This window comes from Acipenser ruthenus, chromosome 5, assembly GCF_902713425.1.
Source record: "Acipenser ruthenus chromosome 5, fAciRut3.2 maternal haplotype, whole genome shotgun sequence".
NCBI lineage: Eukaryota > Metazoa > Chordata > Actinopteri > Acipenseriformes > Acipenseridae > Acipenser > Acipenser ruthenus.
The window spans coordinates 54,518,082-54,542,200 of NC_081193.1; the positions used below are offsets into that span (position 1 = coordinate 54,518,082).

Sequence of the window (24,119 nt, forward strand, 5' to 3'; positions counted from 1 at the left end):
TGTTCTATTAAATGTATCTTCTCTTCTTTCTCCATATCTCCTGAAACACACGCTGTGGGCAGGGGCAGCCTCTCCACCGGACGGGGCAGTGAACGTTTTGTAAACATCAAGGTATAAATGCAACAACTGGAATATACGTTTTGAAAACATTCTGCTGGGAAAATGGCTGATTTGCGTTTCATTTCGCAGTACATCGGAAGATTCCATGATAAAAACAGCCGCGATGCATTGTTGGTAGCGGCAAGAATGCGAGCTCACAGGAACGTAAATTGGAAGACAAACTGCGCTACTGAGTCAACGCTTTTCTAGTGAGACCAGGTTGCAAACATTATACAGTAAGACAGGCATCTTTTGGGAGACTGTACACTAGGATGTCACTGTTGAACCAGGAGGATACTCACAACTCCGGTGATACCGTTCTTGTTGTGGGGTGTCTTTGGGACCAGCACTAGGTAAGTCTTGATGCCCTTCTCCTTCAGATAATCACAGCGTTCGCCACCCTCGCCTGGCTCCACTTCAAACTCACCATGGAGGGACTCCAGGGTGCTCTGGGAGATGTGCACCCGTCTGTAACAGAATCGAGAGCAAACCATGCTCAACCCAGGTAACTATTAAAGTAATTGAAGCAAACAACATAGTTTCATAAATGTTCCCTGCTGAACATGTATAAACAATATAGGCGTCACATGTGCAGTTTTGAAATAAACATCTGTTGTAGCAAATATGTATTTTCATTTAAAAAATATATATTTGGTAGTAGATTAGGTTAGACTGGTTTGCACTTCCTAGGTCATTTTACCTAGAGGGTGAAATTGTCCCCACCACTTCACTGGCTTCTTTTCTTTCATTAACTAAATAGCTGCTTCCCCTATTGACTGACATGCTTTTAGCCAGTAATGTGCATTGACCCAGAAGACACTGCTGGGGTGAAATGAACAAGGAAGTAAAACAGTAACAGACTTCCTGGAAGGCAGGGCCAGCAAACTGGGAACTTTTTTAACCTAGTGTAGTACCAGATGTCTGTTTTAAAATAAAACTGTACTTTTGCAATATCAAGTGTGTATTTAAAAACTGCACATTTGAGACATACAGTATGTACCGAATGGAAGTGCAAAATGGGTAAGATTTATGGAATTGTTTTGTTAGCTACAACTACTTCAAACAGGATCTGATAATCCTAACAGGCCGTTCACAAAACAAGAAGACATCATAACTTTAGAAAAAGAAAGTGCTTTAACTTGTTTCAAGTATTTAAAATCCTATAAAAAAAAAGAAAAAAGCAGAGTTTAAAATGTACAGTTTTAAAGATAAATGTATTGTATTTGCTGTAAAGACCATGTAGATATGTAGCTATATTTACATTATGCTTTGATTTACTCAGCATGATGATTCTGTAAATGGTTCCGGCCTTCTCATCAATCATGAAAAGAAAATTGGTCTGTGTTATGGTCAACTCAATCTTGTAGTACATACACAAATTACTGTACAAATTGGCTGAGTGAAATAAATATTTTCTGAGCACAAATTCTCAAGTGTGGATACATCACAATGTCAATTATCTAGAACAGCATTTCTCAAACTGGGGGGTCCCAACCCAAAAGAGGGTTGCATGGCTTTGCAGAGGGGTCGCGTGATCACAAAATACTGTCATAACCTTAAAATCTTTAGCATTTCATTACAGCGCATATAAACTTAATCCCTAACAGTAAAATATGTATTATGAACAGGGGTGGCTCCAGAAATAATTCCTAGGGGGGGCTTAGCCTCTGAGGGGTGGAGCCAAGGAGAACATTTTGGGGTTAATAAGCTCTGACAACCTACAGCAACCTCATTTTTGCTTCTTAACAGTTGTTATCTCTGAAGTCATTATCATGACTGAGCTATAATATAAATACATGCATTGCTAATGTAGCTGTTCCTGTATATTGTGCTGTAATATTGTGAGTGTTTTATATGAGAAATAACTTTAATCACCACATGCTAAGTTATGCCACACAAGGTACAAACGAGAAATAAAGATACAGCACTTATTTTACAAGTAAATGCATTATATTACCTTATTAAACTGAAATTAAATGAACAAAACACATTTGTTGCGTTTAAAATTTGTTTAAGATTTTTCACTGTGCAAAATTGCATATGAATTTTTGTTCAACTTTCCAGTTAACTGGTAAGCGGCTTAGCCTTCCAGTCTGGTAGTGAGGGATAGTGGCTAGTTTATTTAGCACTCCAAACTGGAGTTAGGTTTTGTTTTGTTTATTTTGTTTGTGTGAAAATAAATAAATATACAGGCACATTGCCCTGTTTAAAACATACCATTGCTTTGGGAGTGGTGTTATTTTACAAAAAGACAAGTGAAGACGGTCCTGCATGTGGCAAACATACCCCGCGTTATCACTAAAGCTATCTATATATACAGATACAGATGTGAGCTGTGAGCTGTGAGCTGTGAGCTGTGAGCTGTGAGCTGTGAGCAAAGGGAAACAAGAACCAAGTCTTCTGTGCAAGGTAGGACTTAAAAGTCCTGGTGTTTTGGAGCCGGTAAGCAGCTTAGCTGCCCGGACTGTTAGTTAGGGATACTTGCTTGTGTAGTTAATAATCCATAAAGGAGTTAGGCTTTTGTTTGTTTATCTTGGATGTTTGTTTGTTTTTTGAATCACTGTAAATAATAAACACACAGGTGCCATCCTGTTTGAACCACATTCCTTGAAGTTTGACTTTCTTTTATGCTAGAGGACAGTGTAAAAGGTCCGGAGGAAGTGACAAACATAACACACATTTCCAGAGTTGTCACAGTATACACGAGGGATTGGAGATACAAAGGGGCAGTATGATGAATTTTAGCTCAGGTTCATTCTCACCCCTAGGTTAATTCTACCTACACAATCCGCGCGATGGGCTTAAAAAAAAAGTGGGATGGCTTAAGCCCTCCCAAGTCTTATGGCAGAACCACTCCTGATTATGAAGCCAGCCCTTCAGCCGTGTTTTACTGGTCAGCTATTTAACTTGTTTTTGTGTTTTGTTTTACTCAACTAGAGCTATACCATAAGCGCACAGCCCTTAACACAGGTGTGGGCAATTCCGGTCCTGGAGGGCCGGTGTCCCTCCTGGTGTGCCAATGGACCAATTAAGCTTATAATAAGCATTTAATTGGTGCAATTAAGTAATTTAGGGCACAGTTGAAACAAAAACCAGGAGGGACACCGGTATTGCCCACCCCTGCCTTAACAGCATCGCCTCTCCCCACCCACCACACACTGCAAACAGTTTGAGTGACAGGTTTTGAAACAAATGTTTGGTGGGAAGGTGAGTGGAAGTGAACCGTCCGTATAAAAATCATATTTGTTATAAAAGTAATTTGTTTAGTACAAACCTTGTCAGGAACTTAACATGTTTATTTAAACCACAAAGGCTTTAAAAATAATAAATAGAAAACGTATCTCGGTCTGTAGGCTTTATTTTGCAAGTTTTCTTATTAAACCGTGCGCAAGGTAACACAGACTAGTACAGGTACAAATAAAATGTAGAAAAAGTTTGGCAATAGCAGTCTATTAATGCTTTTTGGTTTGGTTTTTGGTTTGTTAAATAAAATGCAAGCATTTCTTTATTTCTTTACTCAGTAAACTGACATGTAAAGTGTGGCTGTTTTGCTGAATATCCTCTTTTTGATTCACTGGGCTGGTGGATTATTTGCATTTTGTTTTGGTTGAGTAAACGGGTCCAAGATGAGTCTGTAACTCAAAACACCGTCTTCTGAAATTAGCGTTAATTTAGGGAGTGGGAGTCTAGAATTGGTAATCGGGTTTGTGAAACCGCCAGTTTAATTCAAGTAGCATATCATATGATGCATATAGAAATTATTACATTTGTGGTTTATTAAGAGATAAATATGGTTGACGATCACTTTAAATCATTATGTGTTGACAGCGTTCTTATTTCTTGTACTTCTGTAGTCACAGTCAGCTTCTTAAATCAGCATTAAAGTATTTTTTATGTTATTTATATATTTATTTTACTCTATACTTTATTGCTATTTTTTTAATGTGTCCAGGTTAATACTAAAGTTAGTATTTTTCCACATCATTTAATGGATTTTTGCTTCAGATTATGCCATTGCAGATTTCTTATTTTAATCAACACAGTTGTTTTTGTTTTCGTGTGTTATTTTATTATATGAGAAAACACCAGAACCCCTGAAGTGCCCCTCCATAATTAAATCAGGGCTCTCTGTGTGCTGTTGTCTGGAATCACCACTGTCTGAGATGTAGGTCTTATATTTTATTTCACACACATAAATGTTTCCTTAGGCTGAGGGAGAGCAATTCTGTCTCCTGTATTGTGCTTGCCACAAATACATGTTTCTTCAGGCTAATAGGTAGAGCACAGCATGTTGGCCGCGGTGCGTTATTTGTTCAGTGTTGTTTCCCATGTGCCAGAAAAGGTTGAGTTCCACTGCTGTACAGTAATTTCATATGCTATCGCACCGCGGGGTGGGGAGGGTGGGTTGTCGCCACAGCCAGAAAAATTTCTAAAGGGGGACCCAGGAAAAGAAAGTTTGAGAACCCCTGATCTAGAACATGGGTAAAAGCTTTCTTCAGCTTTACTTGTGGTTTCAATTTCTTAGCAAGTTAATGTACAATTGATGCAACCCCCCTGACTAATCTAACTAATCAAAACAGAATTGTGCACAATGGGTGCAACATCACTAACTATATTTTCACAAACTACTATACTTACTGTAGGCCAGGCCACTTAGGAAAAAGACAATATATTTTCCACCAAAAGCATGAATGTAAAATTACCCTGGGATGCCCCCAGCCTCCATCTTATTGGCGACAGTGACATCAGTTGACCAGACGTCATACTGCCAGCGCTTCTGCCCGAGAACCCCGCCCAGCACCGTCCCCGTGTGCACTCCCACACGCATGTCAACATCCGTCTTTGTCTTCTCACGCACATACCTGTGAATAACACAAAACATAACTGTGACAGTGCACTACTGAACCATATCGCATTGTACATGAAAGACAAAGTGTAAATGTTGGCAGAGCATTGTTTAGGTATCCAATTGCATACACAAAATATAGGAGGAGGCTGTGTGGTCCAGTGGTTAAAGAAAAGGGCTTATAACCAGGAGGTCCCTGGTTCAAATCCCACCTCAGCCACTGGCTCATTGTGTGACCCTGAGCAAGTCACTTAACCTCCTTGTGCTCCGTCTTTCGGGTGAGACGTAGTTGTAAGTGACTCTGCAGCTGATGCATAGTTCACACACCCTAGTCTCTGTAAGTCGCCTTGGATAAAGGCGTCTGCTAAATAAACAAATAATAATAATAATAATAATAAAATATGCAGGTGAGTCTAAATAGCTGTGTCTAAAGCAGTGATACATTTTTTTACCTTTTATGAACCTTAACAGCAGTTTACTGGCCCCCCTTTTTAAGTAATTTGTCTGTTTATTTTACATTAGTTCAGATTAAATGCAATGCTATAAAATGTTTCCACTGCTTCTTCCTGTTAGCTAATCACATCCTGATTAATAAGACCATGTGACCAACAGGCCTGGAAGGGATTAGCTAATAGGATGCAGCAGCAAGTAAAATCTACCATGTAGCTCTGTATTTGAAAAATCAACATACTATTTTGAAAAAAGCAAGCAAAAACTGTGGATATAGTAAACCGTGACACCTAAAAAATGATGGCAATATATTAGTTAACATTTGCTGCAATCATTAGTTCAATGTCATTTTTCATTTTAGTCCTTTCTTTGAATCCTCTCTCGCTTTTCCTTTTTAGATACAGGGGTTCAAAGTGAAAGGAGTGGGCTCAATCTATTCCTTACTGGACAAAGCCACTGCACAATTCAGCACAATTCAGCAGTCTCGACTTGAGAAGGCCCCTCTGTGAATAGGATGGGGTATATTTGTATAGAATACTATTCCTATTTTTTTTTTTACCTGTAATTGTTCCTATAAGATTATTTTTGTTTTGTGGTGCAATTTTTAGTTTTTATTAGTCTCCAAAGACATCTTGCTTCGAAGGGGAGGATTTGTGATCATGAATTCGACCTATTTGTCCTTTCAAAGTTCAAATTTTAGTCCCTTGGGCAATGTATTGGATATCAATATGAACTCTGAAGGACAAAAAGCTTTTTGTTGTTGTTTTTGGACATGCTCCATGAAAGCACCATCTCAATTATCCTGTTAAAAAATAAGCATATACCCATTTGTAATGTTTTTAAAGCTACAGTACATAATAACTCAGAAATCTCAACTATACATAGAATAAATGTTCATTCAAAATCGTTTAATCAAGTGTGACTGGGGCAACTGTTCCACCCCCTCTGGCTCTTGGTACGGGAATGGTTCCACCCCCTCTGGCTCTCAGGATGGCAACAGCTCCTCCCCCTCTAGCTCTAGGGACGGCAACCATTCCAACCCCCTCTGACTCGAGGCGGCAACGGTTCCACCCAGTCATCTTCCTCTGGTGGCGGAGGCGGGAACAGCAGGCAGTCCTCCCCTAGCGGAGGAGGCGGGAGCAGCAAGTAGTCTCCCTCTAGCGGTGGAGGCGGGAGCAGCAGCGGGGCTTCTCTTTCTGGTGGTGAAGGCAGAAGCAGTGGGAAATCTTGAGGACGGGAACAGCAGAACATCCTTCGGATGACAGTGGCGGGAACTGCGAGACGCCTTTCCCTGTCGGTAGAGACAGGGACAGCAGGCAGTCTTTTCTGGTGACAGAGGTGGGAGCGGGAATGGCAGACAGTATTCCCTCAGCGCTGGACACAGCAGGGCCTCTCCCTTTCTTTCTGGAGATGGCTGGGCTTCTCCCTTTTGCACTGAAACCTGGTGCAGTTCCCTCTCGGTTACTCGTCTCCTCCCTCATGGGTTCTGGAAGCTCACGCTCCCCCCTCTTGGACGCTGAATGCTCGGGCTCCCCCCTCTTGGGCACTGGATGCTTGGTCTTCCCCCTCTTGGGCACTTGATGCTTGGGCTCTAGACATGTGCTCCTCCCTCGTGGGCTCTGAAGTAAGCATGGCACCACCCGATGGAACTGACAATGGTGGAGCCCCTCCCATGTCTGCAGCCAGGTAATTGAGCACCATGGCTGCAATGTCCTGGAAGGACTCTGGGTGATGCAAGCTTCCCATTGCTTCCCATCTCAAGCCACAGGACGTTAATCACCACTGGGCGGTCCCTCGTCATGTCCCCCTAGAGGTCCACCAGCCAGGCCCAGATCTGCCTCAAGGACATCTGCTCTGGCAGCACCAGCAGCGCTTCTTCTGGCGCTTGGGTCTGTGGCTCTTCCCCCCCCCCCCCCCCCGAATCGTGCATGAGTGCGGCGGTTCTTCCGGCTTGCTCGGGCAGCCAACTCCTCTCCCTGATATTGGTTGGGGCAGATGGCCACTGTGTGCCAGAACTCACCACAACCAGGGCACCACTCGTCTACAAGGCAAACCTGGCAGACGGCCGACTGTGGCTGCTCTTCTGGCCATGGACCCTCTGGTTCCGGCAATTACTGTGGCCGAGCTGACGCAGGTCATGCATAGGGAAACCCCGACCAGTCGTGCCCGAATTCTTCACACCGCCCACACAAGTTGGCTGGTGGAACATCCAGGTACTCCCTCCAGCGATGATCCCCCTCTCCGCACCAGGGGAACAGGTTTTCTGGGTCCTCTGGCTGCTGCTGCTGCTGTTGCTGCTGGGGAGGTTGCTTCTGCTGCCACTGCTGCTGTTTCCTGCGGCTGCCCCTTCCCATTTTCCAAAAATAAATACTTTACTGAATAATACAAAACAAAAGGACACAAGGGCCATAATAAAACAAAACAAGATAAACAAAACGAGTATCTTTCAAAAAATGCACGGTTAGCATTCGTTTGTCTTTTCTCCTCCGAACAGTCTTCTGTACTCTCCAACTCTCCACGCAAACAAAGGATTTCTCCTGGCTTTTATAATCTGCGGCTGGAGCCCAATTAATCAATAATTAACAATTACCTAATTAAGGCTCCAGCCACATTCTCACATGTTTTTCTAGCAGGGAGAAATTTAACCCCCTCCGTGCCGATCCAAAACAAACAATTGACTAAAAAATAAATTGGTACACAAAGTGAATCTAAACAAGTAGAAGAATACTACAACATAACATAACTGTGTTATTAATACATACCTCTACCAAGTTGCAATTTAAGAGCAATGCATGTTCTTTTTTGGCATTCATTCTTAAAACTTTTTAAAAGCATTTCTAGTGATATGGCTGGAAAATAAGTGAGTGATACTGCATGTACTGTTTCCCAATTGTTCCAATCAGAAGTGTTTTAACTGGAGGAAATCCATTCTTAGCTATTGGTGGTTGGTACTTGAGTTGGTATAGGGTATGGAGAAAGAGAGAGAGTGAACTGTACTTAATTTTAGTGGGAACTCAAACTATTGAAGCTTGAGGTAATTGTCTGAATAATTTCTCCGGGCCGAGTCATAACGGCCTTAAAGTGCAGAAATTTAGCCATACCTTCCTCTTTTTCTGTGATCTGTGTTCCTGTGTTCGAAGTTTCATTGCTCTGCAGTGTAAAACGTTTATATCAGCATATCCGTGAACTGGTCAGATAACTTGGCATGCACATATATACCCGCATGCATACCACTGTACATACACACACCACCCATGAATGTGTACAGCAGGGTGCCTTTGTCACTGTAATACTCACGATATTGCCTCCACCATGGCCAGTCCCATCATAATGGAGCATGCAGCATGGTCATCTCGGTAATCAGGCAACCCACAGATACAGTAATAGCAGTCACCCAGGATCTTAATACGCAGCTGATGGTATTTCTGCACGAGAGTTTAAACATGGATTTATAATGAGATCAGAGAGCCATCACTTTCAGTCATCAGAAAATTGAAGTCCCAGGATCTGAGAGCCAGTGTATTCAATAATACAGTGTACTCAGTAATGGATTTTGTGATCAATAGAATTCAATTTTTTAACTACTGAGATCTGAGAGCCAGCACCCTGAAATTAGTTTAAATTGTAATGCAGTGTTTCTATATTAACAGATTCTGGTAGCACAATGGCAGCTTCAATGGTATGAGCCACTAGAATGGTACCACACTGGTAAAATGCTGATATTTAAATATTTTTATAGCAATGTGATCACAGTATGTATATTGCAGTACCACCATGGTACTATATGAGTGCCCGTGTGGTACCATTTGAGAACATCTGTGCAGATCTTATGTAGCAGTCAAAGTATCTGGTCCCTTCACCTTGAGAAACAGTGAAAAATGTGGGCTCATAAGTGATCAAATGCCCCAAATGCTGTCTTAATCCACAAGTAAAACTCCACCTTTCCCACTTGGAGAAAAAAAGCAGTGTAATGCCCCACAATGTCCTGACATTGCACAAAGTGAGGATGTTGGGGGTTGAAGTGACATATTAGGTGGCAGGTCCTGATGATGACCAAATGTATTTTATGCAGAATCTAAAAAGGCCCCTGCCACCTGCTGCATAATTAACAGGTATCAAGATGTTTTAATAAAGAACCTGAGTCAGCTAAACTGAAAGCTGAGAGAAGTACTGCATTCTTACGGTATTTTGTGCACTCTTTAAAAATAATAAGAAGAGGTGGTTAAGATGGCTAATCAGAGGTATTCTAATTGTATCCTAATGCTACTTTTGAATGTTTCTGTGAGAGCAGTTTCACAGTGGATAGCAGGCTGTTGGTGTGCAGTCCCGGGTTCCTTCGTGACTCACCTGGGCCAGCTTGTCAAAGCGAGCGAAGAGCTCGTTCAGCAGCTTGACGAGCTCCTGGGCACTGCACAAGGAGGAGAGCTGAGTGAACCCCACGATGTCAGCGAACAGGATGCTGTGGGGAGGGAGACACACAGTCTGTTAGTTGATGCCATTGTGTGTATCAGTGCAAGTGTGTGTCAATATATTTTGACGTACCAGGAATTCTTGTGCCAGTACACAATGCTAAATTGTTAAACAGAAATACTAAAATACAAAAATGACTGATGTCTCACGAGGAATGGACTAAAGCGTGATGAATCAATGGGCAATTTTTTGCTGCAGATTTACTGAAAAAATAGAGGCAGTTTTATTGAGGAATGGTCACATATCCCACCAGTACAAAATGAACACTTTTCAGATTAGTCACTTTAAGAACTGTGGCTTCTTGGCTGTGCACAGAAGTGCTACACCATATTTATGTTGGTACAACCATTTTATGTGTCAGTGTGTGAGGGAGGCCATATCACTATGTACATTGTTCAGTTTATAATGCTTCACTCATAGTCAGGATTCGGTCAATCACCGACAAAAATAACCATTTTGAGATTTGATTATATCAAATTATCAAAGAATGAAATGAAAGGTTATTTTGGTCTCTGGCAGGGCAGAAGGAAAGCCCTGCACATAATAAAAGGGGGCAGGGCAAAGACTGGGCAAAGACTGTATTATGGAGTTAAAAACACAGGTGATTGTTAAATTTAAAATGTATTGTTTGTTTATTTTGAACAGTGTATTTAATTAATGGTTGGTAGTGTATTGTATTATTATTTAAAATAAATGTATTGTATAATTTAAATGTATGGTTTTGTGTTTATTTAAACAAGCGTTTTGTTTGTTATTGGTTTGGATGTGGTCTGGCAGATGCGATGGTAGCAGCTGGTATCTGCCAGACAGCACAGTACTTGTTTTGTGTTCGAGATCTGTTTTGTTTAAACTTTTATTTTCTGTGAGCAGTGTTTTTTGTTTAAATATTTAATTTATTTTTGTTAATAAAAGCAGCGCCGCAGAGCGCTTTTCACCCAAGTACCTGCCTGTGTTGTTTCTGTCAGCTGTCTAGTCTGGGAACCTCGCCCTCGGCTACCCTGTCACACGGTCTTTGAGCAAATTATTTTGATCAAATTGCGAAATGGAGAATATCAAACAAGCAAAGAAAGAAACATAAAAGAAGAGACAGCTTCTCCGGTCTTTGAGTAAAGTGATATAATCAAACTGTGAAATCTAAAATATCAAACAAGCAAAGAACGAAACACAAAAGAAGAGACAGCTTCTCCGGTCTTTGAGTAAAGTGATATAATCAAACTGTGAAATCTAAAATACCAAACAAGCAAAGAACGAAACACAGAAGAAGAGACAGCTTCTCCAGTCTTTGAGTAAAGTGATATAATCAAACTGTGAAATCTAAAATACCAAACAAGCAAAGAAAGAAACACAAAAGAAGAGACAGCTTCTCCGGTCTTCGGTCTGCTGGAGGATCTCTGGAGTGCCTTTACAGTCGAACTGAATTTCAATTGTCCGACAGTTCATTTCTAATTTTGACGAAGTACCCAAAGAAAACAAACTTTCTCTTCGTACAGCAGCAGCAGCTGCTTGTAGGGCCATGCAAGGCTTCATTTTTGTCAAACAAAGAAGCACTTCTGTGTGAGTAAGGGTGTTCAGTGCAATTCTAAATGCCACAGCAGCAAGCCTTGCAAAAACAAATACAGTGATTAGTATGTTTCTAAATCTAAATTGTGATTTCTTTTTAATTAACTCTCATTATGGTTTCTTTATATGTATCTAATTTGATTGAACTACTTTAATTTTACCTGACAGTTATTATCTAAACAATCAAAACAGTGTTTTAAAATGACACTCAGTAGCCCAGTGGAGCTCAATATGGCTTCTTTTGAAAATGTTGTTAGCATCTCAAATAAAAACCTTTAAGAAGGGTTTCTTGCTTTATTCAACAGACAAAACCTGTTTTCTAAAAAGTGGTAGTTCACCCCTTCCTATGATTTATGAGAATATTAAATGTTTAAGAAGCATTCTTTCTTTCTTTCTTTCTTTCTTTCTTTCTTTCTTTCTTTCTTTCTTTCTCTTTCGCTTAAAAAAACAGTGATTAGACAAATGTGGATTGACATATGATTTTGCAGTTTAAATATTGTGTATACAGTACTTATATATTTTCTAAATAACAAGACGAGAACATTACGAATTAGCTATTTCAAACTCGCTTCAAGTTTAATGTTTGAGGTCACTATGCTCCTAAATTGCTTACCACAACCCCCTTGCAAATTAGGCCACGGTCTCAATTGGTTAACTTCCTGCATAAATAATAAGTACATAAATAATGAATCAATGACATGTATCTTATAAATATGATTTACTGATTTTATGTTCATTCAATAAAAAAAAATATTGTATTAAAAAGTTTGTATTTCACTTGATGCCCATTTTTAACACGCCACAATTAATTGCTATTCGCAGATTGAGCAGCATCTTTAAAATCTGTTAGGGAACTGCATTTGCTCAATTTGATTATATCACTTTACTCAAGACCAAAGAAGCTGTCTCTTCTTTTGTGCTTTGTTCTTTACTTGTTTGACATTTTACATTTTGCAATTTGATCAAAATAATTTGCTCAAAGACCAAAATAACCTTTCATTTTGTTCTTTGATCATTTGTAAATGCTCAGATCTTGAAATGGTTATTTTTTGAGTGTAACATATACATTAAGTTTTGTGCAGGTCTCTATGTGCTGGATGAACTGCTATCGCACCTTCCAAGTCAATGTGTGTATACATAAGTTTGAATAGTAAATAGTAAATACTTTATATAATTAACATTTTCCAAATATGTAATGTTTACCTGTTAAAAATCCCAATATGTGTGTTATACTCTTCAGGACTTGAAGTTTGTGAAGCATATTAACTTTGCACAAGGTTCAGGGCACAATACTTAGCAATTGTGACACTAGTGATTGTATTACTAGGTCCACTGTTTTCTATTGAAAATCCTTGGGATATACAGATATTCCAAAGATAATGCTAATCACTTCCTATGTTGTTGTTCAAAATCACTCAGCAATGGTTTAGCTGCAAATGGATCATGTGACCTACAGCACAAGTACCAGAATGCAATGTAAAAAGTGAATGGACCAAAAGATTTCAAATTAGCTGAAAAAGAGCAGATTTTAAAGCATATCACTTGTAGGTTTTACCCAGCTTTCACTTTTTTTGGTGTGTACCTGACGTTCTCGTGCCGGTACATATACATGGTATTGAATTGCTGCATCTCTTTCTGACTCTCTTGCTGCTTCATGCCCTTCAGCATCTCATCAGCGATGTGCTTCGGCAGGATGGATAGCAGCAGCCGCTCCTGCAGGGAGGGAAAGAGGGGGATCAGTGTCGAACAGCACACCCAGCCAGCCTGCAAACAAAAGCAAATACAGCTCAATTATAGTCTTTTCTAGACTGTGTGAGGGGTTTCAGGCTTATCTTCTGGAGTATGTTCCTGAAAGTTACTGTTTTCCTACCAATATGTCCAATCTTCTGGGCTACTAAAAGTAATCTTGGCATTAAACATACATTTGGAAGAGGTGGAACAGAGAGCTTAATGAACAATTATTTCAGTAAAATAAAGAATTTCAGCTATTATCATAACCCTGGTTCCCTAAAATATAGATGTAATCATTACCTAATGGGTGTTTACCTCCCAGAGATCCCGAAACCTGAATATTCTATACCAAAGCTGCTCGGGCGAGCCTGTGACGCAGTCATGGCCCGCCCCCGAGGGTACAAAAGGACTGCATGCACAGATCTCATCGTCATTTTTCCTTCAAGACTGCTGCAATCATGGACGCAACAACCTCAAAGGTTAATTATTACATTTCTATTTCCGGGAACTAGGATTATGATAATAACCTAACGTTCCCTTTCAAGTATGAAATGTAACCATTCCCTAATGGGAGAGTGTATCGCAAGGGCAAGATTGCAGAACGACTGGAATGCTACAAGGCTAGCCGAGAGGCTGCCTTGTGCATACCATTAGGAACCCCAGTAACATGTAGCTAGGGCTAAAAAATTGAGAGAGAACTCACCTCCATGCCTGTGTTGTAAGGGTAGACTCAGAAGCTGCCCTTAACACTCTAGTTCCAAACCCAGGGTTTCGAGGATCCATGACATTCAGTAAAGGTATGGGTTGTAGCAATTTGCAAATGTCCTTGGAATAAAGCCCACAAAGTTGCCGTGCCCCTCACAGCCAAAATGTTGGCGTGTAAAAAAGACTCAGCTTTGCTGGCTTCAACCCCCGCTGAGAAACGTTTCAGACCATATTCACAAAATCCCTTGGAGGCCTGCATCGTGGACGCCATTTTTCAAGCGTTGACCAAGTAACACAAATCCCTTGAGGCACTGGTCTCTAAGTCCGTAAATGGTGAGATGGAAGGAGTGAACGTTTTGCTTCGGGAAACCAGAGAAACCGTACAATCTCTAAGAACAGACATGGACTCCGATATGACAGTAGTTCGAGGGTGAATTGCTAAGGTGGACGGTCTACAATCAGAGATGAGAGCAATGAAGCGTGATATTTGGCACTGCACTTCTGAGCTAGACAAATAATAATAATAATAATAATAATATCTATTTTTATATAGCGTCTTTCATAGTGGACTACCATCACAAAGCGCTTTACAGAGGTAGGCTGTGAACTGTGCGTTATATGCAGAGTCATTTACAATAGGACACTGATTTAACATCTCATCCGCAGGACGGAGCACAAGGAGGTTAAGTGACTTGCTCAGGGTCACACAGGGAGTCAGTCAGTGGCAGAGGTGGGATTTGAACCGGTGACCTTCTGGTTACAAGCCCTGGACTTTAACAACTGGACCACACTGCATCTCAAAATAGCTGATCTCAAGGATAGATCCAGATGTAACAATGTCAGACTCTGTGGGCTGGCACCGAACAGGGAGGGAGATTGTTTCTGTTTGGCTTTCTTTAAAAAATGCTCCCTAAATGGATCCACTCACTTGCAGGTGACCCAATACCGATCGAACGTGCACACAGAATCTACAGTGGTAACAGAGGTTCAGTGGTTCTGAAGTAACACACACCATGATCTTCAAGGGTCTCCGGCACAAAGATTGGCAGGCTATTCTGCAGGGAGCCAGAGAAGAGAGTCCTATTCAAGACACTGATTACGCTGGCATTCAGAGAGAGCTGCAGGCGCTGGGTGTCACTTCCTTTTTAATTTATCGAGCTACCCTGCGAGTTTATTACAAAGAAGAACGTCTCTCTTTCTCATCGGCTATTGAGGCAGAACTTTTTCTGAGAGAAATCAATGATTCCCATCACAGTTCCAGCAGAAAACGACTCACTTTTCTACCTGACAAGGGGCACAACAGTTCAGATAGATAACCCAAACTGAATTTTATGGACTGCCTGGATGTGGATACAGATACTGTTTGGTTCAAAAGGGTCTACTTTTAGTTCATTTGGCCTGGTATATCTGTTGAAATCTAGGACTATGTTCAAATAATCCTTTGCTTTCGAGTGTCCTTGCAAGGGCGCCAATGTGCCGTGTATGCAACTCGAATGGACTAATAAGTGTTATATAAGAACATAAGAACATAAGAAAGTTTACAAACGAGAGGAGGCCATTCAGCCCATCTTGTTCGTTTGGTCGTTAGTAGCTTATTGATCCCAGAATCTCATCAAGCAGCTTCTTGAAGGATCCCAGGGTGTCAGCTTCAACAACATTATTGGGGAGTTGGTTCCAGACCCTAACAATTCTCTGTGTAAAAAAGTGTCTCCTATCTTCATCTATAATCTTGTATATGTTCATGTTTTTTGTTAAAGGGAGGTCCTAGATGAAAATGTTTGATGAGCTGCCATCTGTTCATGATGGTTGGGAGGGGACTAGGAAAAAGGGAAATAGAATGATTATATTGTTTTAAATAATCTCATAATGTTGTAATTTTAATGTTACATTAGTAATGAAGGGATGGGGGTGAGATTTGAGGAGTAAGAACTGCGTTATGTCGCAGTCACGTGCCATAGACTTGGGGGGGAAAGGCTGTCTAGAGGGGAGGGGGGCTAGGAGCTCAAAAAAATGGTTTGGCCCACAGAATATGCTTTATTTTCCTAATGTTATCATATGTTAAATGTACTGAATACAGACAAACCACTTTCGATCAAACGATGGCACGGTGTCTCCCATTGTGCTGGAATTCCGACCCCCAAGGAAAATACTTGACTTTTTTCTGTACAATTCCCGGTCTAGTTTTTGAAAATGGTTAAGTTATCAACTATATCCTGGAATTTGAGAGGTTTAAACAGCCCAAATAAACGTACCAAGTGTCTCGATTTTTTACGCAGGAAAAATTTAGATTTGGCATTTTTACAAGAATCGCAGCAGATGTTCTCAGATTACAAAACACATTTTATAAAACAAAGGGAGTTATTATTCTCATCAGACGCAGTCAAAATTTGAATATAGAAAAGGTTAGCAATGACAAGTCGGGAAGATTGGCTTTTATCTGTATGAAATTACAGGGGGAAAAAGTAGCTTTTATCAGTATATATGCTCCTGCTGTTTTTGACCCAAACTTTTTCACTCTTCTGACAAAAGAATTACTGTCATTATTCTCTGATAATCGGAGGAGATATGAATGCTGTTTTTGATTTGTAACAAGACAAATCGAACAAAGCATTTTCTGGTTCACAGAAATCAGCATCCCAAGCTTTAAATCGATTAGCACAGGACCTGAATGTTTCAAATATCTGGTGTCTACAAAATCCTTCCGGAAAAGACTACACTTGTTTTTCCTCGTGTCATAAAACACATTCAAGAATTTGATTTAATTACGTCTGCCAATACAATAATGATGCTTCCTGTGATTCTCTCCGATCACAATCCTATACAGTGTGAATTTCAATTCTGCCCTACAGTGCAAAAAACAACACGCTGGCAATTCAATGTAACTTTAGTACAAAACCCAGAGTTTGTTGCCTAGTTTAAAATGAAGCTAGTGGATTTTTTTTTAATTAGCAGGAACTCAGTGAATGACCCAGCTATGGTGTGGAAGGCTACAAAAGGCTTCATAAGAGACAATAGTTCTTCTTATGCTTCTCATGTTAAAAAAAAATCAAAACTTAATCAAATTAATGATCTGGAAAAACGCTGTCAATTGTTAAAGCATGCACAAAAAAATAACTATATCTGAGTTGATGAAGAAAAACTGCAAGCCGCCAGGGCAGAACTTAATGATCTATTGGGACAACAGGCAGTATCATGCATAGAGTTAGACAAAAATATTACTTTCATGCCAGCAGACCCAGCCGATTACTTGCACTGAAACTGAAGCAAAGGGAATCTCGGGCATCTACTGAAACTATTTGTTTATCCTCAAAGAGACTAACTTGTGACTCGAAACAGGTTAGTGCAACTTTCCGCTCTTTTTTTCGGATCTCTTTTTTCTGATTTGTATAACTCTAACTCCACGTTACAGAGGACAAGTAAGAAAACGTCTGAACAACACATATGATTGCTTAGCCAGAACGTGGGGAAAGAATACAACCACGAGCTGTTAAGTAAGAGATGAAAATGGTATGATAACCAAGTTGAAAAAGAAGCTAGGGATGTTACAGGAGCATGTGGCCGCAGTGTTGGATTCAGATTCAGACGATGTGGTGGGGTTCCCCAACCCTGTAAGTATTTTATGTTTATATGTATGTATGTAGTGGTGCATGGAGCGTGGGATATGTAGCACAGGCGATGTATATTTGTATTTAGGCACGGGGATTGCACAATCACTTCACATACAGAATAAAGTGGGTATTTGAATGGGGGCACGGGAAGTGCACAATTAGTTCAAGTGCAGACTGCGCCTGTTCAAATTAAATGATTTAACAAGCAATCGAGCCAGGCACAACTGCATAAAAAAGGCACACATCTTTCACTCAGGGTTGGGTGTTCGATGAGGAGAGAATGAGAGTCGGGAGGTACAGAAAGAATCAATTGCTATTCGTGCTTACTTTAAATCAGCACGTTACATCTTTTTGGTTTGTCTCACCGTGTTTGTTTAGTGTCTGTTTAGTGTCTGTTTGTTTTGGCCAACATGTTGTTTATTTTGGTGTCTCACTGTTTTGTTTTGTTTAACTCTTTGCAGTCCTATGTCGGACCAGGTCCAACATTACAATTTCCCTAGTCGCTTTTTCTCCGGAAAAAGCCAAGAAAACCATTCAATGGCTGACTCAGAACAATATGAGACGAGAGAAGCCGAAAAAAATAAAATAAGGGGCAGATCTGAGCAATACACATAGCCCCGGCACCACAGAGATAACATGGATATAAACAAACAAGATAGCTGCTTCTGCATCCAGCGCTCAAAGAATATCACTGATGGGGCTCCCGAGTAGTGCATCCAGTAAAAGCACTCGCTAGAGTGCAGGATGCACTCTATAGCCTGGACGTCGCCGGTTCGAGTCCAGGCTATTCCACAGCCGACCGTGGACGGGAGCTCCCAGGGGGCGGCGCTCAATTGGACGAGCGTCGTCCGGGGGGGGGGAGGGTTAGGTCGGCCAAGGTGTCCTCGGCTCACCGCGCACCAGCGACCCCTGTAGTCTGGCCGGGCGCCTGCGGGCTTGCCTGTAAGCTGCCCAGAGCTGCGTTGTCCTCCGACGCTGTAGCTCTGAGGCGGCTGCACGGTGAGTTTGCAGAGTGTAAAGAAGCGGGCGGCTGATGGTACACGCTTCAGAGGACAGCATGTGTTCGTCTTCGACCCTCCCGAGTCAGCGCAGAGGTGGTAGTGGTGAGCTGAGCCTAAAAATAATTGGGCATTTCAAATTGGGGAGAAAATAATAAAAACTAATTGGCAACGACTAAATTAAAAAAAAAAAAAAAGAATATCACTGACATTTAAAGAGCTTCTTGAGATGTTATAGTAATAAAATAATGACTTGGATCGCATTATTGAGGAGTTTGGTGATAAAACAAGTGATCAGAAGATGATTTATCGGTATGCATGACTATGAAGAGGTATGTGAGAAATACAGCGAACAAGGGGCTGGTGATGCAGTACTGAGTGTTCTGTTGATATGCAGTGCCTTTTAAACCTGTTTTACTGTGTAGCAATATGCCCCGCCCATGTGTGCATTTCTGTGTTGTATGTTGCGTGTGGTGTGTTAATGTTGGTGTATAGAGATGGCTGCACGGGATATAAATGGGTGTGTGCAGCACGAGTTATTTAAAATGTATAACTGTATTTAGGCACGGGATTGCACTTCACTTCACGTGCATTTAAAGTATTTAATATGTGAGCACGGGGTTGCACAGAATTAATTCACGTGCTGGGATTCAAGTGAATAATTAATTAGTAATTGAATCCCGGCACAACAGTATATATAGGTGCACGTTTCACTCACTCGGGGTTGTGTGTTCGGTGAGTGGAGAACGGGTGTGGAGAGGAGAAAGTAAAGTAAAATAAAGTAAATTGATAGTTGTTTAAACTCACGTTTGTTTGTCTTAGTCCACCGTTTGTTAAGTGTTAGTCCGTTTTGTTTGCCTGTTTTATTTGGCCTCAAGTGCCGTGTCCTGTGTTTTGTTCAACCGTTTATTTATTTGTTTATTAAAATACTGAGCGCTGCCATTTGCGTTTTCAGTTTCAACCCCAGTACTGTCTGTCTCTCTGTGATTCTTTCTGGTATGAAGTCCTCCCTGCAGCTAGCCTGTCATACTGTGAAAGAAAATACTTTTAAACAGCGCGTCTAAAATAAACTGTGCGTGTGAAAATAAATTGGACCTAACGCACCTGAGACGCGCTGAATAAATGGACCGCAAAGGGTTAAATCTTTTATTTATAATAAACCGGTGCAACACACATTTCACTCAACACTCTGTGTCCTGTCTCTTCCAGGTCTGATGTCACCACAAGCCATCCTGTTCACAGAGGCAGACACAAAAGGTTACACAGGGGTAAGTGTACTAAAGTGTTGCGCCTGTTGCAATAGTCACAAACCAGCTGCAAACAAGTCGGAAGTCTAGGCTGAAATGTACTAAACAAGTGCAATGCTATTTGCAACTTTTTAGGGAATGCTTTGCGGCAGCAGTTTCTGTTTGCTGTTCAGGCAATTGTGACACTTACAATTGCATCAATTTGTTAAGAATTTTTGAAAGCATGTTTGTTGCTGGCATTTCCCTGTCCGCTTTATCTCGTGTGTTGCCAGTTGTGCTCAATGCATTTTTTAGGCAAACAGGCAAATACCTGTTTTTTTCCTAAAAGCAGGGTGTACCTACAAGCCTTGAAAACACATTTCTATGACATTTCTGGTTTCCCCAACGTGTTGGGAGCAATAGATTGCACACATGTGCTGCTAACCACTTCAGCTCATTCTGAACATCTGTATAGGAATAGGAAACACACCTATTCTATTAATGTGCAGGTGGTTTGTAATTGTGCACAATTTAGCACTGCACCACTGACTAACTTACTCATGATAATACAAATTAGTGGTATATTGCAAAATTTGTTGCTGGTCCTTTGAAATTCATATTAACGAGAATTGACTGTCCTGTAAGTATCATAACTTGTCAATGCGGCACCATGATCTATTTTGTGTTATTTGTCTAGGTTGTTAACACTAGAACCGCCGCGGTTATACTCATACCTAAAACTGCCACTGGCGGTCATTATGACGGTTACATTTTAAACAACATCAATATTAAAATGAAAGACAAACTATAGCATACAACTCAAAAGTTGTATTCAAGCACATCATATCAAACATCTGCACAGTCGAAATACCGTATTTAAATGAACAATTAAACATGAAAGGGTTTATTTTCTAACCACATATAAAACACTATTTCAAAAAGTGAAAAACTATAATAAAATAAACATTTCAAAAGACACTAGTGTGTAAACAGGTATATGTACAGTGCCGTGAAAAAGTATTTACCCCCTGTCTGATTTTCTGCATTTTTGCACATTTTTCACATTGTATTTGGTCAGATTTTTTTGAGGGTTGTAGTAGTATATAGAGGGAGTCTGAGAGAAAAAATGACACCAAAGTTTGGTGGTGCTTTCATTTGTTTGGTGTGCAAGGTAATCAAACATGCAATCTTCAGGTGTGAAAAAGTTATTGCCCCTCCTAGTTAACTCAATCCAATTAAAGGGATAATTAGGGTCAGCTGTTTGAGTACTTTGGTTAACAACCAGGCCTGATTTGGGCCAGCCCTGCCCAATATAAATCTGACTAACTTTGGCCCTTACCATCAGAGTGAAGTTGTCAGCACACAGGTTCTAGAGGCACATCATGCCACAAACAAAAGAAATTCCTGAAGACCTCCAGAAAAATGTTGTTGATGCCTATCAGTCTGGAAAGGGTTACAAAGCCATTTCTAAGTCTCTGGGGCTCCACCGAACCACAGTCAGAGCCATATTGTCCAAATGGAGAAAGTTTGGGACAGCAGTGAATCTTCCCAGGAGTGGCCGTCCTGCCAAAATCTCTCCAAGAGCAAGGTGTAAAATCGTCCAGGAAGTCACAAAGAACCCTAGAACAACATCCAGGGATCTGCAGGCCTCTCTCGCCTCGGCTAAGGTCAGTGTTCATGACTCCACCATCAGAAAGACACTGGGCAAAAATGGGATTCATGGCAGAGTAGCAAGGCGGAAACCATTGCTCACTAAGAAGAACATGAATGCTTGTCTCAAGTTTGCCAAAAAGCACCTGGATGATCCTCAAGAGTTCTGGAACAATATACTGTGGACAGATGAGTCAAAAGTGAAACTTTTTGGCCGACATGGGCCCCGTTATGTCTGGCGAAAACCAAACACTGCATTCCACAGTAAGAACCTCATACCAACGGTCAAGCATGGTGGTGGTAGTGTCATGGTTTGGGGATGCTTTGCTGCATCAGGACCTGGACGCCGTGCCATCATTGAAGGAACCATGAATTCTGCTCTGTATCAGAGAATTCTACAGGAGAATATCAGGCCATCCGTCCGTGAGCTGAAGCTGAAGCGCAGCTGGGTCATGCAGCAAGACAATGATCCGAAACACACAAGCAAGTCTACATCAGAATGGTTGAAGAACAAGAAATTTAAAGTTTGGGAATGGCCTAGTCAAAGTCCAGACCTAATCCCCATTGGGATGTTGTGGCAGGACCTGAAACGAGCAGTTCATGCTTGAAAACCCACAAATGTCACTGAGTTGAAGCAGTTCTGCATGGAGGAGTGGGCCAAAATTCCTCCACGGCGCTGTAGGAGACTAATTGAGAGGAACGGTAGTTCCTCGTACAAGTTAGAAAAACTTGTTTGAAACTACCGAGAGTCTTTATACAGCTCAAAGAGTTTAGCTGTTTTTACCATGTTGCAGTGGCAAAACTAAATCACTTAGAATTACCACCTGTACCAGTATCAAAAGTCTGAAACTTTCTTACCTCAAATGTGAAAAAAAACGTACATACCTCTTATACACAATGAGATATAAGTCGTCAAACTAAGGTAAAATTGTTATTCTCCTTCTTCCTCTTCCATCTACTTTTTAAGGATGTGTAGCGACTATTCAAACAGAAAAGCTAAATAACTGGACATCTACCAATCCTGTGATTCCACATGTTGGTCAGCGTCAAAATAAACCAGGGAATGCAAGCAGTTTGATATCCACACCATTTATATTAAACTAATTGTTTATGTTTTAAAACAGCACATATCGCAGGAAAAAAAATAAAAAAATACTGTGGTTTGAACTTGCAACATGACGTTCTTGAAGCGCACACGAACTTTGCCCACTGAAATGCGTTCTTTTTTTAAGCTTACATCCAGCCTGACCAGCTTCGATTTCCTGTCTCAAAATTTCTAGTTTCCTGTTTGTTTGGGTAGATACCGTAGAATGGAATTGCACACAAGAGTAGCATGTAGCTTCCTTGTCTAAATCTCTGATCTCAGATAAATTGCAGTTCCTCGTTTAATTAAAAATAAATAAAGGAATTATTTATTTGGTAGAAATAAATAAATGATTTAAATAAATGTATAGAGGAATAAATACATTTAGAAATAAATATTTTTAAATAAATAAATGTAGAAATGAATACATGTTTATATTATAAATGTATAAATAAATTAATAAATAGCAAGCTAGAAAACTACTTGTCATATTAATTGATTTGGCTGATGCGTTTATGCACAGCAATTGACATTTATATATCTATATAAAAAAGTACAATTTTCATGTAAAAAAAAAAATTTGCAAGTTGCCTAAAATTAATAGCGCATCAAAGAAAGTCACCGAGGTTGAAACATTTAATGGTAGCTACAGAGTCAACATTTACATTGTAATGTTTAAAACAATCTTTTAAAATGTAACAAACAAGGGTCATTTAAATGTGTTGGCTGAAAAAAGTAACAAGCAGACAAACCTGATTAAAACTAAACAAGTTTGAATGACAAATTCGGCAACATTGTCGAGTTTTGTAAACATTTAAAACTTGTAGGCCTATGCTATGTTCATACAGTAATTGAACGGACTGTGTTGTATAGCGTCATGCTGACTTTGAAAAACAAAATGTTAAAAACAGGGTTTAGTGCAAGTGACAAAACCGTTTTTATTTACACACACTAAATTATATATGACGCACACGCAAGCATGCTCACACACACACACGCGCGCACACACAGACAGACAGACAGACAGACAGACAGACAGACAGACAGACAGACAGGGTTTAGTGCAAGTGACAAAACCGTTTTTATTTACACACACTAAATTATATATGACGCACACGCAAGCATGCTCACAAACACACGCGCTCGCGCACACACACACAGACAGACAGACAGACAGACACACTCACACTCACACACACACACAAATTATCTGGCCAGTGAGCAGAAAAATAGTTATTTGTTGAAGGCCAGCATGGGCAGCAGTGTGGAGTAGTGGTTATGGCTCTGGACTCTTGACCGGAGGGTCGTGGGTTCAATCCCAGGTGGGGGACACTGCTGCTGTACTAAACTAAATAACAATAATAATAATCGTGCATCTTGTTGCAGTTTCAACATTCATGCTTTGTCTTTGTTGTGTAAAAACCTGTCCATATGCAGAAACTGCTCGTGCTGCATCCACAGAGTTTGGTGGAATTGACAAAAAACAGTGTGCAGTTTTTGCCATGTTTCCGAATCTGATTTCAGACCTCAGCCAGAAATCACCAATATTCACATTTTTCACGGTAGGCAGTCAAATACGTGAAATCGTGAATTTTCCGTGGCCTTCTACAACGAGACACTAGTGATCCGTCGCTTGCAGCATCTGTGGAGTAGCAGTTAGAGCACTTTGTTCTTGACTGGGTTGAATCACAT

At 40.6% G+C, this 24,119-nt stretch overlaps 1 protein-coding gene across 2 annotated transcripts in view; it reads right to left on the reverse strand.

Annotated features, from left to right (window-relative positions):
- adcy3a (adenylate cyclase 3a) overlaps window positions 1-24,119 on the reverse strand; it is a 184,128-nt gene that overhangs the window by 80,320 nt on the left and 79,689 nt on the right. For both annotated transcript variants that reach the window (XM_034004901.3, XM_034004900.3), the window contains exons 3-7: window positions 13,008-13,138; window positions 9,743-9,854; window positions 8,693-8,820; window positions 4,803-4,961; window positions 402-567 (exon numbers count right to left, since the gene is read on the reverse strand). In XM_034004901.3, coding sequence (XP_033860792.1) covers window positions 402-567; window positions 4,803-4,961; window positions 8,693-8,820; window positions 9,743-9,854; window positions 13,008-13,138 — 696 coding nt within the window. The remainder of the gene's footprint in view (window positions 1-401; window positions 568-4,802; window positions 4,962-8,692; window positions 8,821-9,742; window positions 9,855-13,007; window positions 13,139-24,119) is intronic.